Source organism: Bubalus bubalis, chromosome 3 (assembly GCF_019923935.1).
Source record: "Bubalus bubalis isolate 160015118507 breed Murrah chromosome 3, NDDB_SH_1, whole genome shotgun sequence".
In the NCBI taxonomy this organism is placed as follows: Eukaryota; Metazoa; Chordata; class Mammalia; order Artiodactyla; family Bovidae; genus Bubalus; species Bubalus bubalis.
The window spans coordinates 20,548,267-20,565,886 of record NC_059159.1 but is presented as its reverse complement, the minus strand read 5'-3'; the positions used below and the strand labels follow the sequence as shown (position 1 = coordinate 20,565,886).

The 17,620-nt window shown below is 53.1% G+C and overlaps 1 protein-coding gene across 2 annotated transcripts; it reads right to left on the bottom strand.

Moving 5' to 3' along the window:
• Positions 1–2,949: 2,949 nt before the first annotated feature.
• On the bottom strand, positions 2,950–17,166 carry CAVIN1 (caveolae associated protein 1). 2 transcript variants are annotated; one of them, XM_006055748.4, is made up of 2 exons: positions 16,553–17,166; positions 2,950–5,562 (listed from the first exon to the last, which is right to left on the bottom strand). In XM_006055748.4, exons 1-2 carry the CDS (start codon positions 17,021–17,023, stop codon positions 4,861–4,863), a joined length of 1,173 nt encoding a protein of 390 aa, XP_006055810.1. In that variant the 5' UTR covers positions 17,024–17,166; the 3' UTR covers positions 2,950–4,860. The 2 variants fall into 2 exon arrangements, with proteins under 2 accessions (XP_006055810.1, XP_006055811.2); XM_006055749.4 differs by lacking the exon at positions 2,950–5,562 and adding an exon at positions 8,480–10,243.
• Between the last annotated feature and the right edge of the window lie 454 nt (positions 17,167–17,620).

Sequence of the window (17,620 nt, the reverse complement as noted above, 5' to 3'; positions counted from 1 at the left end):
ACTAGGGAAGTCCCATGGGGCTAGACTCTTATGATATCTTGTGAGCCATGCCAAAGACTTTAACCCTATGGTCAAAGGAAGACATTTAAACTGGAAAGTATGTTTTCTTTAAAAAAGAAAATCTATGTACCTATATCTACATAAATAAACTATATAAATAATATAAATAAGTTTATATCTCTATCTCTACCTGGCAGTAACATGGGGAATAGATTAGAAAGAATCTAAAGGCAGTTCAAACACTGCAGGTGAGCAATGAGGTCTGGATGAGTGTAAGACGCTGCAGCTGTCTTCTCCTGCCCCTGAAGAAAGTTACCTCTTGGGATAAGGACTTTGGAAGTACTATTTAGAGACCTGATAACTCAATCTGTAGAGGAACTCCCTTAGACCCCAGGTGTGGACAAAGATTGCTGCCTGCCATTATCAGTAAGGGCTTCCCTGGTGGCTCAGTGGCAAGGAATCCACCTGCAGTGCACGTGCAGAGATGCTGGTTTGATCCCTGGGTGGTGATGGACAGGGAAGCCTGGCATGCTGTAGTTCATGGGGTCACAGAGTCGGACACGACTGAGCTACTGAACTAAACTGAACTGGGGAAGGGTCCCTGGAGAATTTTCCTGGAAAATTCCATGGACAGAGAAGCCTGGTTGACTGTAGTCCATGGGGTCGCAAAAGAGGTGGACACAACTTAGCGACTAAACGAAACAACAATTATCAGTAAACAAAAGATGTTGAATCAAGTGTCATACTACAGCCACCCTGACAGTGAGTGCTGAGGGAACTCAGGATAGAAATTAAGATTGCCCACCATTCTGCAGTAAACTCCTGGATCCTCCCCTCCCACCCCCTATACCCACTACCCTATACCTGAGGAGACTCACAATGAGAAAACACAGGACACCAGGCCCAGTTGAGGTGCATATCAGTGGAATGAATTTAGTGAGTGCAGACTTTGCACCTTCCTGTCCATAAAAAGGGCTTCCCTGGTTGGTGGCTCAGACATAAAGAATCTGCATGCAACTCGAGAGAGTTGGGTCTGATTCCTGGGTGGGGAAGATCCCCTGGAGAAGGGAAAGACTATCCACTCCAGTATTCTTGCCTGGAGAATTCCATGACAGAGGAGCCTGGCAGGTCCATGGGGTTGCAAAGAGTAGGATGTGACTGAACGACTAACAATCAACACATAAAGAAGCACTAATTTCTTTAACTTGAAATGTCTGGTTTTCTTTAATTAACGATAATCTTCAATGTTCCGACTACCTGGCCTTTGTTGCAAAACTGCTTAATATCCTGGCTCCTCCCTCTTGCCTCTTCAGTTTCTCAGTGTTATCTGAGATGCTGTGTCCCAGGCTTGAAGCCCTCATGTCTACCAAAGAAAACATAACTCTCAACTTTTAGGTTGTGATTTTTTTTTGGTCAACACAGATAATGTTTGATGGGATCCTTGGAGAGACAATACCTCTAGTTTATTGTCTGATTCTAACCCATGGAAATAGTGCTAATGAGGGTGGGCAAGTTGATGACCAGTTGGTGGAAAAGATGCTTTGTGGGAATGGGACCTTGGAATGTCCATCAAATCCTATTGGTAGGAAGCTATTTCATGAAAGCCTTCTCCTCCCTTCGGCTGCCAGCAAAGAAGAAAAGAAGTAATTTCTGACTTAGGCAGAGCTTCTGGAGTTGTGGCCCCACACTGTGACGTAAAGGAGGAATGTCATGGAACAGGGGCCAGCAGAAAAGTGGCTCTTCAGAGAATTAGGGCCACTTCTAACAAAATGGTGTCCAGAATAGAGCTGGGTAGGGAAGTTACAGCAAAGTAATTTGGCTGGTAGTGAAAGTGTGGTGGACCAGTGAGCAGGATGGCTTATAGAAGCAAAGGGGAAAGGACCAGGAAACTTATTGCTTTGAGTAAGAAAAGTAAACAATGGCTTGGTATCCCAGGGCCCTTCCTGGTTTCCCTCAAGCTCATTACTCCACAGCTGGGGTCCCGATGTCATTCCCTGCTTCTCACAGCTGCACCTCTGCATCCCGCAGGAAGGAGGATCCTGAGCATGGTTCTCCTGGCTGAGGGGAAGCTTCATGGCTCCCAGGCTCTGAATTTTAATCCTCAGTTTCATCTCTTTTGGAGGAGTGCCAACCCTTTCTGGGGGACTTAGAACCCAAGACTGCCGTGCTTGCTGCCAGGGTCGGCAGCAGGGGAGTCCAAGGGAAATGGGTGGTTCCTGAGGAAGGACTCAGCTTGTTTGGGGTGGTACTACAAGGCCAGGACACAGCTCCAGAAATGACATTGTCTTTATTTGGACACCCCTCCCCAGGTGATTCTGATGCTGGCAGAACTCACATGACAATTTGTTTTCTTTGCTCTAGGAAATCCATAACTTGTGAGCAGGTAGGGCTGGCTGCTCATGAGGAAGAGAGGGTGTACAGACAATGAAAGAGGTGCCAATCCCAGGGCTGTAGGGAGAATGAAATATGCTGTGTGGCTATGACTGGCATCTCTAGCACGCACCAGAATCCTTTCTCTATGACATTCAGCCTCTGACTTTTCCCCTCCTCTAGGCTGCCTCCCACAGGATGGATTTGGCAGCCTGAATTTGCTGGGGGCAGAGCTCAGGCTGAGTAGAGTAACTGGGTGGGTCTGGAGGGCTAAGGCTCTGAAGGCAGAGAAGCAGTCTAGACACTACAGGATTATAGACACGGTGAAACTGGAGCCAGGGTGCCTGACTTAAAATCCCAGCTCCAGCACTTACCACATATGGGACGTTAGACAAGTTACTCTGTGTGTATGTCTTCCCATTTCTAAGTGGGATAATTATAACGCCCCAGTCCCACTTCCCATCCAGGCAAATGCTGCACGTTTAAACTAGCAGTGTCTCTCTTTCATTCCCTGGTTCCCTCCTGTTCTCTGGAACTCATCCTATGTAACTGCCTTCGAAGAATACAATCCAACACAGATCCTTTTAGAAAAGCAGGTTTATTGGTCGGGCTGCTCACCAGGACACAGCAACACGAGAGGCTCCCCAGAGCCCACAGGAAACTGTATCTGCCCTCAACTCAGGCCCCTTTAGCACCAAGGAACCTCGTCCCACAATCCCCATCCTCCCTCAGCTGATGTGTCTCCAACCATTTGGAAGAGAGAAAGGAACCAAGGGTCAGGGGGAGGGGGGAGCAAAGCTTTGTGTTGTATAAAAGGTGTGTCCCCGGACTCCCTCCCTCCAGCCCTTAAAACAATTAGCTGCAATTTTCTAAAATGCAGAGCAGGAAAGATAAGGCAGAAGGGGTGAGGGGAGAAGGAGGGAGCTTCAGCTCTCTTCTTTGGGCTGTGACTTGGGGGTGAGGGGGGTGTCCTTGCTCCTGACAAGTCCCCTTTATGGGGGAAGAACAGGGAGACTGAAGTGTCCTGAGGAGAACCTGATCAGAAGTCAGGCCTTTGAATTGGAAGCAGCACCCCTCTCACCCCAAAGATTCAGGAGAGGAACCCACAAGGCTACAGAGGTCTTGGCATGTTCTACAGCTTTATGATACTAGCTCTAGGGAAGGATCTTGAAAAGAAACTGCCAGGAGTGAGCCAAGGCCGGGCTGCCCTACACACAGGAATTCCTTACTCTCCTCTCCCCTCCTCCTGCTCTCAACTTGGTGACCTGGCCTTTGGCATCTGGTCTCTTTCCCATCAGCCTCCCTCCTAACTATAATACCAGCTTTCTGGACCCTGGTGCTGCCCTCTTCTGGGACCCTAATTTTCTGGGCTATGAGAAACGGGCTGCCCCTGGGGGCACCATAACCAGTAGAGGGAAGGGGTAAGGCTTACCTCTCTCTTCTTGGACGATGGGTTTCTCACACTGCCCTACCTACTAGTCTTGAAAAATTGTCCTGCTGTCCTCTGAGAACCCCAATAAGATGGGATCCTTGTCCTGTGTTTCTCCTGCTACTAATGAGCATTCTCTTTTTGCCCATTTCCACCTTCTACTATTTTCTGTTTTCCTTCAGAGCCATAGCCATGTGCACCTTTGTGAAGATGCATAAACATGAAGTGCCCTCCCTCCCTCCCCCAGGGCTCTGCCTGGATCCAGCCTTCCTTACTGGGACCTTTCGTCAATACAGCCTGTGCTAGACCCTCATGTAGGGTCATGGCTTACTCTGCTCTCTCTCTGACACTGCCCTGCTGCTGCTGCTGCTAAGTCGCTTCAGTCGTGTCCGACTGTGCGACCCCAGAAACGGCAGCTAGATACTCCCAAAAGCTGCTTTCAAATCCTTCCAGTATGGGGTCTCCCGTGTGGGCAAGGGGCCTCTTCAGGATACACTCTTCCCTTTCATGGTAATTTTGGCTTTGAAGCCGCCAGAGATCAGAATGAGAAAGAAGAGCTCAGTGAACAGGAATGACAGCAGCCGGGTAAGCGTGTGTGTGTGTGTGTGTGTGTGTGTGTGTGTGTGTGTGACAGCAGCCGGGTAAGCGTGTGTGTGTGTGTGTGTGTGTGTGTGTGTGTGTGTGTGTGTGGGGGTGGGGGGCGGGGAGAAGGCAGCCTGCCCCAGGTCTGAGCCTAATCACGGAAACGACAGCAATTTCCTCTAGGATTCCCGACTTGGATCCCCAGGACACGAATCACCGCCCTCTGCATTTCCACCCAGCCTACGCCTACACTGGGGATGTCCATGGTGCAGGCTGCCCCCCCCTCGTCTTAATAGCTGTAAGACTTGGAGGGGGTGCTCGTTGTGGGGAGGTGTTCTCGATTTAGAAACATCTCAGCCCATTTGGGGCAGCGAGAAAGAGAGAATGCGAAAGAGAAAGTTCGTAGAGGGAAAGGAATCGGAGCGGGGGCGGGGAGAGGCGGGGCGGCGCGGCCTTCCGGGCACATCCCCGCGCCCGGCTCAGTCGCTGTCGCTCTTGTCCACCAGCACGGCGTCCGACTCCTCCGTGATCTCCAGCAGCGTGTGCACGTCGGGGCTGCTCCCGCGCAGCAGGTCTGCTGCCTCGCCGCGCTCCGCGCCGCCCTCCTCCTCCTCGGCGCCCACCTCCACCATCTCCGTGGCCTTCAGCACCTCCACCTGGCCCTCGCGGATCTTCTTGACGTGGAACGTGAAGGGCGGCACCTTGTAGACCGCGGTCTTGGAGCGCGCGTAGACCACGTGGTCGGGCGTGAAGGACTTACGCAGCTTGTCTCGCGAGGTCTTGAGCTTCTCGCGGCGCTCGGCGGGGACCAGGCGCGTGCCCAACTTGTTCATGCGCTTCTCCAGGGTGTGCCTCGTCTTCTCCAGGTTCTCCTTTGTCTTGAGGCGGGTCCTCTCCAGGTTTTCGCGCGTGCGCACTTTGGTCTTCTCCATCTTCTCCTTGGAGAAGGCCTTCTTGAAGTCGTCCACGCGCCGCAGGCCGCTGCGCTTGATGCGCTCTGCGCGCGACTCCTCGATGACTTCCTCCACCTCCACCGCCTCGTCCGACGACAGCTCGAGCGCCGCCGCGTCCTCCTCTGGCCGCTCGCCCTCGGCCAGCTCGTCGCCCTCCTTCTCGGGCAGCGTCTCCGACTCTTTCAGCGACTTCCCTATGCTCACTTTGGCCGGCAGTTTCACTTCATCCTAAAGGGAGATCAGAGGGAACAGATGAGGGTGGGGGCAGAGCTGGAGAGTTGGGCGAAGACTTGGGGGGACGCTGGGCGAACCCGGGGCCGGGCATTGGCACCCGTGATGCTGGCAAGTGCGTGGTACCTGTGAAATTGGCCTGGACTCCTGCGCTGGTACCCCCAGCGCCTGGCACCGAGCTGAACACTTCGTGAGCACTCAAATATGTGTTGAATGAATAGTAAGTAGACCTGGAGAAGGGCAACCTACTCTAGTATTCTAGCCTGGAGAATCACCATGAACAGAGGAGCCTGGCGGGCTACAGTCCCTGGGGTCGCAAAGAGTTGGACACGACTGAGTGACTAAGCACATATACAGAGTAAAGAGGGAAACCGAGCTTCGGATCAGAGTCTGGCCTCTGTTTTCGCACTTCGGTCAAGTATCTCTGCGGCTCTCCAACCCGCTCCTCAAGCCCTGCAACCACCCATGTTAAACCACTTCTTACCCTTTGCCTCCCAGAGCTCACAATCGAACTTGGGAAATGGGCAGAGCGCCCTCTGGTGCACAGGGCCCCACACTGCCCGAGCCAGGCCCAAAAGGCTTTGGGCAGTTTGTTTGGGTTGAGGGGTGAGCTCACAGCCGATCTCAGGCGACCCCGAAGTAGGGTAACTTGAAGGTAGGTTTACTTTCAAGGGAGCGCGTTTCTCAGACTTCGTATAGTTTCAGAAGAACCAGTATTAGGGAAGGAGAGTTATGATCTCCCCACTCTCCCCATAGGGCTTGGCTCCACCAATGGTCATTCTCCACCCCTAGGTAGAAATTGAGGAAAGAGGAAGAAGCTGTCTGGGAGCTGAGAACATGTTTTCTTTCCAACCTAGAGGTTTCTTCTGGTTCTGACATCCCTGCCTTGGAATGGAAAGGAGGGATTGCTTTTCTATTCTTGCTTCACTACACAACCCGCCCCCCACTCCAGACAGGAGCTCAAGAGCCAGGAGTAGAATGGCGAGATCCTAGATCTCAGAGCCAGTTCTTCTACTGGGAAGACCCAGCACCAGCACTGTTTTCCATTCCAGGAAGATTTTCCAAGATCCTGACCCTGGACCTACATTTCAGAATCTCAGGATCACCTCTCACCAGAAGGTGGGGGGAAATTGAGCCCAGAAAGGAAAAGAGGACATAACCCAGAATGGGTTTGTTTTTGGCCCAAAAGACAAAACCCAAAAGTCTCTTTGACCTAGATTCACTTCTTTAGGTACATTGTACAAAGGAATGATAGGGAATAGGTTTTCTGAAGATCGTTTCGCAGAATTGTAAGAAAACCCCATCTGAGAAAAATGAGGCAACATAAACTGACCCCTCCTATAAACACACACAAACACGTACACATTTGTGTTGGCTACTTGGTATCTCTGCACCACCTGCTATAGAAATTCCTTCCCCAGCCCCCAACCTCTTTCCTCTTCCCTCCCATCTACATCCCCACAGAGTTTCCTGGTTTACATTGAAAACTAGGAACACCTCCTCCCAACTTCCTTCCCTCCCTGTCAATATCATTAGCAGGGACAAAGAAGGAATGCTGGCTTCACCTCTTCTCCCAAACTGGGCACCAGCTCTGCTGGCACCAAGCCATCTCAGGCTCTCATTACTCAACTACACCTCCCAGCAGGCAAGGTGACCTGGGCTCAGGGCATGCTGGGACTTGTAGTCTCTACCTGCCACAGCTGGCTGGGTACTATCATGGGCATTCTTCAGCATTCTATCTAGCCCTCTGCTTCTTATCACTTGCAGAGGCATTGAAGGGGTATTTTCCTCACTGAGTGTGGGAGGGTCCCAGCCAGTCTTAGCAGTCCCTCTGATTCCCAATTGTACACTTTGGGTCTCCTTTTGCAATCACTTCTCTCCACCTGCTACCAGAGTCCTCTCTCTTACACAACATTTTAGGACTATCATCTAAACTTCCTGTTACTTCTTAATTCATCTCCACCCAGAATTTACTGGCAGCCCTAGCATCAAAAAATGTCAGCCCTGATTTCTCCTTCACAGCCTCCTAGTCTAAAAATCCACCCACACCACCAAAGTTAGGAGAATGCCTCCTTTCACTAAAGCTCAGGCAATGTGGATGAATTAAGGGAAGGATTAAGTGTGATGGGTGGGGAAGAGCCAGAAAACAGTCCCTGCTGCTGGAAAACAGATCCACATTGTCTCTGTGCCCCACCCTGGCACCCCTGATTCTCCCCTTTGCTCTGTCCAACCCCTAAAGCCTGAGCTGGCTGGTTTTCCTGGCCTGTGGCTTCTTAGATAAAGCTTGAATTGTGAACAAGGCTGGAGAGAGAGTTCCAGACTTCTTGTAGCCAATCCCATCTTCTTAGTGCCTGATGAGAGGTCTCAAATACAACATCAGGGAGCAATCCCAGTGAGGGGAGGATTTGGAGTTGTCTCCGCCAGACTAGAATGGTGTATGTGTGTGTGTGTGTATATATATATATATATATATATATATATATATATATATATATATTGCCCTTCATCATGAGGCTTCCTCTAGAGCAATAGCTTACACCAGAGGAACTGCTTTCTTGGTGGAAGGTCAGGGGATAGGGAAAGAAACCATTTGACCTAAGTCCGAGATAATATCCAGTGAATTGGCCCTGGAGAGGGTATACCACTATGACTTTAGCTTTTTCCCTCCATTAATGGATTTTGTCTTTTCTCTCTGTTTCCAAGCCAGGTTTCCCCTATGACTCACAGCTTTGGAGTGCTGTCTTGGGCCCACCCGTTTCGCCTGTTGCTACAACAACCAGCAACAGAATCCCAAAGCACCTCCCCCAACCCTGGGCACAGAGGCCGGGCACCCCTGTCCCACCCCTATTTCCCTGGCAGAGCTCCTAAGTCATAGGAGGGGCCTCAGGGTGGCAAGAAGGGAGAGCTCTGCTTGTTCTGTTTCTATATTTTTATTAAACAAAACCACCAGTCCCAACAGGCTTGGTTTCCAGAGTTAGCTTTAATGACCAGGTCTGAACAAAAGCATGCACAGCTTCCATTGTCTCCCCCCGACCCCCCACCAAGCACACACAGCTCCCCAACCCAGGAAAGCACCAGTCTGGGATGAATTTAAGAGGAGCCATAAGACAGCTTCCAGCCCCTTCCTCTCCTCTCCCCAACCTCACTATATAAACTTAAGCTCCTCTGCCTTAGGAAGATTTTTATGTGATTTACTCAAGCACCTACTTCGTGCCTGGTCCTTGGCCAGGCACTTCACATTTGTCAGGGAGAAGGGACATGTATGATATGGCTCTGGGTAGGGTCTTTCTTGACTTAGAGCTAGCCAGTTCCGTTCCCAACCACTGCCTGGAATGACCAGCGAAGATACTGGAGAGGTCATTCGGAGACCTGGGATCTGGGCAGAGCATGTGTCAGAGGAGGGTGCAGACTAAGGGAGAGGTGAGAGATAGGGAAGTCTTAAAAACTCGGGACCTCTACTTTAGGTGGTCAGGACAAGGGGGTGAGAGACACTGAAGGCAGAAGGGACCTTTTTTTCTGCTCTAGCATGACACTCTAGCATGTGGGAGGATGTTGCCCCAAAGTGGGTGGAAATTGGTTCTTGGGTGGGGTGTTGGGGGAGTCCAGGTATATATAGTATATCTATAGTGTTAAAATTTCATGGGGAAGAGGACAATTAGGAAGAAAAATGTCTAAAAGGACTCCTTAGTAGAATGATCATGTGAAAAAAAAAAAATGGAGAAACACTGTGCCATAGGTAGGCCAGATCCAGCAAAAGTGTACCCCCTCCTGGCCTCTCTGAGTTGGCAGCTTTTGGGTGCCCTGCCAAAGGCAGGATCTGGCAAACATAAGGGATCTCTTTGCAAAACATTTTCTGGAAAAAAAAAAAAAAAAAACTGGAAAAAATAAGTGTAAAAGTTTTCCCTAGCTGCAGGGAGGGGCATGGAAAGGGCACAGAACAGACCCCTGGCCTGGGCCTCATGAGGGCCCTCTGTAAAACTGGCCCTTGAGCCAAACTGGCCTGTCCCTGAGGAGGAGGTGGAAGTGGGGGGAAGGTCAATCAGAAGCCTGGGCAGGGTTCAGGATGGAGGGGACACGTGTATACCTATGGCCGATTCGTGCTGAGGTATGGCAAAAAATCACAATATTGTAAAGTAATTGTCTTCCAATTAAATAAGAAAAAACCAGAAGCATGGAAGTTGCAGGCAATCTCATGAAGTCAGGAGTGGGTGCAACTCAGGTATGGTGTCTGGAGCATTTACTATTAAGATGGAAGCCAAGAAGTAGAGGAGCGCCCTTTCCCGTGACCGCCCACCCGATTGCCTGAACATTCCATAATGCGAGTGTTTGCACAGTACCCATCACCCACTCACAAGAGGCAGTGGCTTAGAAGAGACTGGCCATTCCAGACTGGCCGCTGCTAAGCAGTGAGCTGGACTGGATTCATGACATGCCACGCCCACGGCCCCACATGAGCCAGGAGACCCTAAGTACCCCCACCGGCTGTCGGCTCCTCAGGGGTGGGCAGAGGCCCAGTGGGCTCTGGGTAATAGGGCAGGGTCCTAGGCGTCTGGTCAAAGGGTGGGAGGTCAGGCACTGTCTCAGGCTTCAGGTCAAAAGGCTCAGTCTCAGGCAGAAGATCAAAAGGCACGATCTTGGGTGTGGCCCGGTCTGAGGGTGCATTCAGCTTCTTCTTGGGCTAAGATGAGGAAAAGGGGTTTAAGTGGGGCTTGGGGTGGGTGCGGATGGGTGTGGGAGGAGGAGGCCTTGGTTGGCATGCAGAACTGGGGCTGGTGAGTAGAGGGGAGGGGAGCACACAAATATTAGGATGGAAAGACACCACACTTTCAAGGCTCCATCAAGAGGGCCCTGGAGTGGAAATGGGGACAAACCCAGGCCCGTGAATTAATAAGCACAATTTAATCAGAACCCCGTCCCATCCACCCTCTAGAATCTTCCCCAGTCCCATCCTTGGTCTCCTGCCTTCTACCCCGACCCAGCTATGGTCGTGGAATGATGCTATGAGGGGTTGGAGTGGTGGAGGCAAGAGGCTGCTGGGGGCGGGGAAGGAGTTTTCTAAGAGGCCACTTTTTAGACTCCATCTGAGGAGTCTCCAAGGAGGAAAAGAGAAGGCAAACAACTTCACTGTCTTGAGTCAGAGGCAGCTGATCCCAGTTATTCCCCCAGGCAGGGTGGGCATGGGCACCGCCCCGGATAAGGAGGGCGAGGCATGGACGAGGGACGTCCTGGCTATTTCCCTTTGGCCTAATCCCCATCTCCTGCCTCCCTTCCTCCCATCAGCCACCCCCCACCCCCGACTCATGGGCTATCAGACACCCAGGAGCACAGAGAAATCAGGATCAAAAACCAAGCTAATTTTGGGCATTCTCTAGTGGTCCAGTGGTTAGGGCTTCTCGCTTCCACTGAAGGGGGCACAGGTTCAATCCCTGGTTGGGGAATTAAGATCCCGCATGCCATGTCTTTTGGGAGGGCCAAAAGAAAAAAAAAACAAGCTGTTTTAATGACCCATGAGCCTAGGTCCTGAGGCACCCAGCAGCAGCTCCCAACTCTCCCTCCTGAGGGGCTGAGCTGCCGCTCTTGCTCTGGAGTCATGAGAAGTCAGGGGAGAGGGACATTTGTGGGCACTGCCAGACTCCAGCGACAACAGTGTTAAGGTGTGCAGCCACAAAACCCAACACAGCAAGTGCCCACCTTCCCTGTAGGATACAGGGAGAAGAGGGGAGTGGCGGGAGGCTGAGGAGAAAGGAGCCGATGTGGTCCCTGCTGGCCGGAGAGCTCCACTCCGTACACCCTGCACCCCTCCCCTCCACAGCCATTGGGCCAGGTGACTACACATTGCCTCAGCTTCAGCACTATGAGGCTGAGCAGCTATGGCCACCCACCTTAGCCACTCAGCTAACACTGCACACACACACCCTCACACACACACACACACCCTCACACACACACACATTCCCTCACACACACCCTCAACACACACACCCTCATACACAAGTGCTCTCACTCACACACCCTTACACACACACCTCCACACATACCCCCCACACGCACCCTCACACACACACACATTCCCTCACACACACCCTCAACACACACACCTTCACACATGAGTGCTCTCACACACACACCCTCACACACACACCTCTACACATACCCCCACACACCCCCTCACACACACCTTCACACAAGCACTCTCACACACACTCCCTCACACACACACATTCCCTCACACACACCCTCAACACACACACCCTCACACACAAGTGCTCTCACACACACACCCTTACACACACCTCCACACATACCCCCCACACCCTCACACACAACGCTCTCACACACACACCCTTACACACACACCTCCACACATACCCCCACACACACCCTCACATGCACACCCTCACACACACCTTCACGCATACACATCCTAACACATGTGCCTTCATACACACACACACACACACACACACACACACACACACACATTTGTCCCAGTGCCAGAACTGTGCAGCTATCTCCCTCAGAGAATGAAGAAGCCAGGACTGTCCTTGCTGAGGGCTAGCCTCCCCCCACCCCGATTTCTGCTGCATAGCCCAAGAAAAGAAGGAGGAAGCAAGGAGCAGAGAGTATAGCAGAAGAAGGGGGTACACCTGGGCCCTTGCCTCAGCTTTGACCCCCAAATGCTTGAGTGGCAATAGGCAAGTGACTTCCCCTCTGGGGACCTCAGCTTCCTCCACTACAAAATGAAACAGCTGAAGTTGACTATCTCCAAAGCATCCTCCAACTCAAAAAGTCTATAGTGACAGAATGATGAACTATTCATAATGGTAGTTAAAAATAATGGAACAAACCACCACTCATCTTTGTGGTTGGCTGCCTAGCAACAACATTCCCTCTCCCTATCAATTGCCCATTTCCTCCTTTTCTGATTTTGACCTTTACAATAGTCAGACTTCACTAAAAAAATCAGAGGGAAGAGTATGATTTCCTTTGGTCTTAGGAATACCTCTAAGAATATGCTCCCTGTTTTGGATCCAGTGGTAAATTTTTGGATTCTCTGGTGGTTCAGACAGTAAAGAATCTGCCCATGATGTGGGAGACTCGGATTCGATCCTTGGGTCAGGAAGATCCCCTGGAGAAGGGAATGGCAACCAACTCCAGTATTCTTGCCTGGAGAATTCAGTGGACAGAGGAGCATGGCGTGCTACAGTCCATGGGGTTGCAGAGTCAGACACAACTGAGCAACTAACATTTGTATCCAGTGACCAGGAAAAACAACCCAAACTTAGCTTTTTGGAGGAAGCGTATGGTAAACACTCTCCACTAGGTCGCCAAGGGGTGAGAGGGACCAGAGCCCCAAGTTGGGATGATTTTTTTGGACAAAAGTGTGGGCTTCTTCTGGAACCAGGTAGCCCCAATTTGCTTTGAGCCCAGGGAGGAGCTATAGTCTGGGTTAGGATTTGAGGAGGAGAAGCCAGCAGGCCCTCACGCCAGCCCTGGTTTCTACCCCTTTGATGCTCATGTGCCACCTAAGCCCTTAAATGTGTCCTGGTCCTGCCCTCAAGCCCTTGGAGCAGGTCTGATGGGTCCAAATGTAGGTCACTAACTGCTTCATCAAAACTACTTCAGAACACGTTTATTTCCATTTTAGCCTCCCTTTCTGGATTCTAAAAGAACTCTAATAACATCCAAACTAGGATTGGGTATTAGGATTAGGAGAATTGGCTTGGGAGAATTAGCTCCTTAATGAGCACTGTTGCTGCTGCTCTTTGTTCACTGAGCTGTATCCAACTGTTTTCGACCCTATGGTCTATTGCCCACTAGGTTCCCCTGTCCATGCAAATGTCCAGGCAAGAGGACTAGCTAGCTAGTGAAGTCATTCAGTCATGTCTGACTCTTTGCGACCCCATGAACTGTAGCCTGCCAGGCTCCTCCGTCCATGGGATTTTCCAAGCAAGAATACTGCAGTGGGTTGACATTTCTTTCCTGAGCCAGGAATCGAACCAGAATCTCCTGCTTGGCAGGCAGATTGTTTACTGCTGAGCCATCTGGGAAGCCCTCCTTACTGAGCACAGCCGCTCCTGTTTGCAAGGGGCTGTATTTGGCCTGGTCTTCCTAGCAGTTCTTGGTCCACTGACCCCTCATTTACTAGTAGGATTCACTTCTCTCCCTCACTGGCTGTTGTTGCCTAGTGAGGTGTTGCCTGATAGGATGGGACGCCAAACTGCTGTTTTTGTTTGGGAGACAAGGAGGGAAATGCCAAAGAAGGACAATAATGACTCAGAAGTGAGTTCAAGGTGAGGGCTCTGATATCCTGTGATGGGAGGGGCTGAATTTCATGTGTGTGTGTGTGTGTGTGTGTGTGTGTGAAGGGGAGGGATGTCAAATGCAAACTTAACCTGTGAAATCATTATGCCTAGCAGTTCCCTGAATTTGGGTGGGACCACACAAGGGATTCCCTCTGTTATCCCCCAGGAAAAAGGTGTGGTAAACCAAATGGCCTGATCCCACAGCTGGGGCCTTCCCACCCCTTCAGGCTCCCTCCACATCTCCCTTTTGCCACATCATCACCTCCCGGCTCTGCAGTGGGGAACACCACATCCCCTCCCCAACTGGAAAACTCACATCATCCCAGGACAGCCTTTCCCCAGATCTCTCTGCCTGGCCACCCAAACATCCTACCCCCTCAGCCCAACTTTATCATAAATGTTGCTGCCCCCAAGCTTCCCTATTAGGTCTGCCAAGGCATGAGGCTATTTTTACCTCATTCTCTTCCCAGGCCTGCAGACCTCAGGGAGGAGCAGCCTCTGCTTTCCTCCAACAGCTGAGTACCCCACCCCCTCACCCCCACCTGGAACATCTGCTCTGTAACTCAGGGAAGTTCTGCTGCCTTGGGCCCCACCCATGTTGCTGGAATTTTTTTCCCAGAGCTTCACTGTGGGGTTGGGACCACTTTAGGTATTAGTTATTTCCCTTGTGGTTTGGGGGCTCAGGGTCTCCAGCTTGAGTCATTCCTTCTACGTCAACCCTCTGTCCCCTACTGGCCTTGATGCAATCAAAGCCACCCTGTGATTAAGCCCCACTCCCCACCGTGGATACACAATACACAGATACACAATCTGTGCCAACTGGCTAGAGGCAGTAACAGACACACCGTTGGCCTCTGCACAGAAGTCTCTCAGAATCTCCATCTTTGACATAAGGAGGTTTACCTCCAGGCTGAGAACTTTCCCAGGTCCTGTGGTCTGGGACATTTTGAATGAGAAGGGTCAACCATCCAAGCCCTTCGTGACTCCTCTCTCCCACACCAGGCTCTGGAGAGAAGATAGAGGGGGCCCGCTGTCCCAGAACCCTGCCCTCTTCTCCTTCGTTTGATGCACCCCAGTGCTAGGCAGTTATCTTAAAAAATCTCACCCGCCTACCTCACCCCATTCTGCTTCCTCAGAGCAGTTAAATTCAGTAGAAACAATTCTGGGTAAATGTTTTCTATCAGTTAGTGCTATTTGGGGGGGGGGGGGGGCAGTGAAGTAAACTGTTTAAAGGTCGAGTACCTCTTGGGAGGAGTTCCTGGGGGGAGGAGAAAGGGGGGAGCAACCTTGCAGCCTCTGTCCCACCACCTTATTCTCAGATGAGTGCCAGCTCACTTATATCTACTGCCTCCGAACTTGCTTGTTTCAATCTGCATTTCTCTTAGCTCCACCACATTGACCAAACCAAGGACCTCGCGGCATCCCTGATGGTCACTCAGAACACAGCTAAGGAGGGCCTCTGAGCTGTCAGTGAAACCACATCTCCCAGACAGAGGCCCTCTCCCTGGGGGGATGTGGGAAGTCGGGCCTTCTTTTTTTCCCATTCCCTTCGGTGTGGGGAGGGGAGCGAGGGGACATAGATTAACCCCTCGGCCCCCTCGATCTCACCTCCTTGGGGTGGGAACATCAACCAGGCCCGAGGGAAGCAGAAATACGAGGCTTGGCACGTTCCCACCCCACCCAAGATCACCGAGCCCTCGGGTCAGACCCGTCCCTAATGGAATTTGGGCGACAGAGTGGAGAAGAACAGCGATCCTGAGATGCCCTGGTTTACTTGGGGTTAGGATACAAAAACTCCCATTTTTTTCCAGGCGGGAAGAATGGGGAGAGGTGCAAAGGAAGCAACAAGCTGACTGGGCGGAGCCTGGGGCGCGCCAGCCTCCGGCCGCTTGTCCTCCGGCTCCTCGGCCGCCCCCGCAGGCATGCGGGGTGATTCACCGCGCCCCGACCGCGGGGCCAAGGTTGGGGGTGTTGTCCCCTCCCCTCCACCAGCCCCTTCAGGACTCGTCACGCCGCGGCACCACCCTCGCGCGGCTGCTTCCAACAGGCCGAGGAGTAGGGGCGCGCCGCGGGTTAGGGTGTCCCTAAAGGCCGAAAGTGCCGGGAGGCGGGAGAGGATCGCAGCGAGGGGCGGCGTGGGCGGCCGAGGCCGATGCGGGGTCCGTGGGGGCGTGCTGGCAGCCGCGTCCCTCGCCTGGCGCAGCCCCCGCGATGCGTGCCTGAGCCTTGAATCACCCGCTATATCGGGCGGGCAGCGCCGGAGGCCCCAAACCCGGGCCGCGCCGCCCGTGTCCGCTTACAGCGGGCCCCAGTGGTCGCCAGGCACCCCGGCTCTCCGCAAAACTTCCTCCAAGTAGGAAGACTTTTGACAAGCTAGGTCGGGAGCGATCTGCGGGGCGCAGTGTCTCTGAGTCCAGCCCCCTAACTCGGTTCCGCTACGCGTTAGACACCGGAGGTAGCGGCTAGGTGAGGAGCAGCGGTGTGCACCGTGCGCCCCTCTGAGCGCTCCAGGAGCCCGCCACCCGCCCACCCACCCCACCCCAGCAGCGCTCGTGGAAAGAGGGTGGATCCCCCGAGCCGGGTCAGGCTGCCGCAAGAGCCGCGCCGCAGGCAGATACCCCTACCCTGAGCCCCGGGCGGGGGACGCCGGGCCTCTGGGCGCGGTCCGCCCGCCAGCTCACCTGGTAGATCATGACTTTAAAGTTGCGGCGCCTCAGCAGCTCGGCCTCGTTGACCTCCAGCTTCTTGATCTGGCCGGCCTGGCGCTCCAGGCTGCCGCGCACGGTCTTCACGTTGACGCTGACCTTGCGCACCTTCTCCAGCAACTTGCTCACGGTGTTGCTCGTGGTGGCGTGCGCCTTGCCCAGCTTGCTCAGCTCGCCTTGGATGCTCTGCACGGCGCCCTCCATCTCCGCCTGCCGCTCCTCCAGCTGAGCTTGGGTCAGTTGGATCTGGTCGACGGCGCCGATGATTTTGTCCAGAAGGCTCAGTACCAGCACGCCGTTCACCTGGTCTGATTTGATCAGCTCCTCAGAACCGGCCCCCGACGGCTCCTCGGCCGCCGGAGCCCCCATGGTGGAGGACCCCTGGTCCCCGGCGTCGGGGTACCCGGAAAGCGGCTGCTCGATGATGTGGAGCTGGGTGTCCTCCATGGCTGCCCGGAGCCGTGCGGGGCCGGCCGGATGGAGCTGAAGCGGGAGCGGGAGACCCGGAGAAGAGGAAGAGCGAGAGAGAGCACTGAGGAAACTCGAGCCACGTCCGTGCGCACCGGGATGGTGGCCAGAACTGTGGGGCGGGGGATCGGTGAGTTCCCCGAATCCCAGGCCAAACCCCGGAGTCTCGTCGCCCATTGGCTGGCCCGACCTCAGAAAGGGAGGGACCGGGGCAGAAGGGGAGACCGATGCTGGAGAAGGAGGGGCAGCCCAGGGGGACCCAAGAGCCGAGCGCCCCACCCTTTCTAGGATGGTTGGAATAGTTGGAACGGGAGACCAGGGCCTCCGCTGGCGGTGGAGGCGGCGGGAGCGGGACTGAGGCGGAGGAATGTGCACTTGGGAAGGGAAACAGGTCCTAGAGTGTTGCTCTGCTTTTCCCTCCCGCTTGTTTTCTCTCACCCGCAAACCCACCTCCGCCTTTTAACTTCCAGAGCAGGTCGTCAGGTGGGACAGGATATCCTGAAATTACGAGCAAACTATTGTGTTTGCCGGTGTCCCATTTTAGAGAGGGAAAGGATCTATGGCTTCTACAGCCTC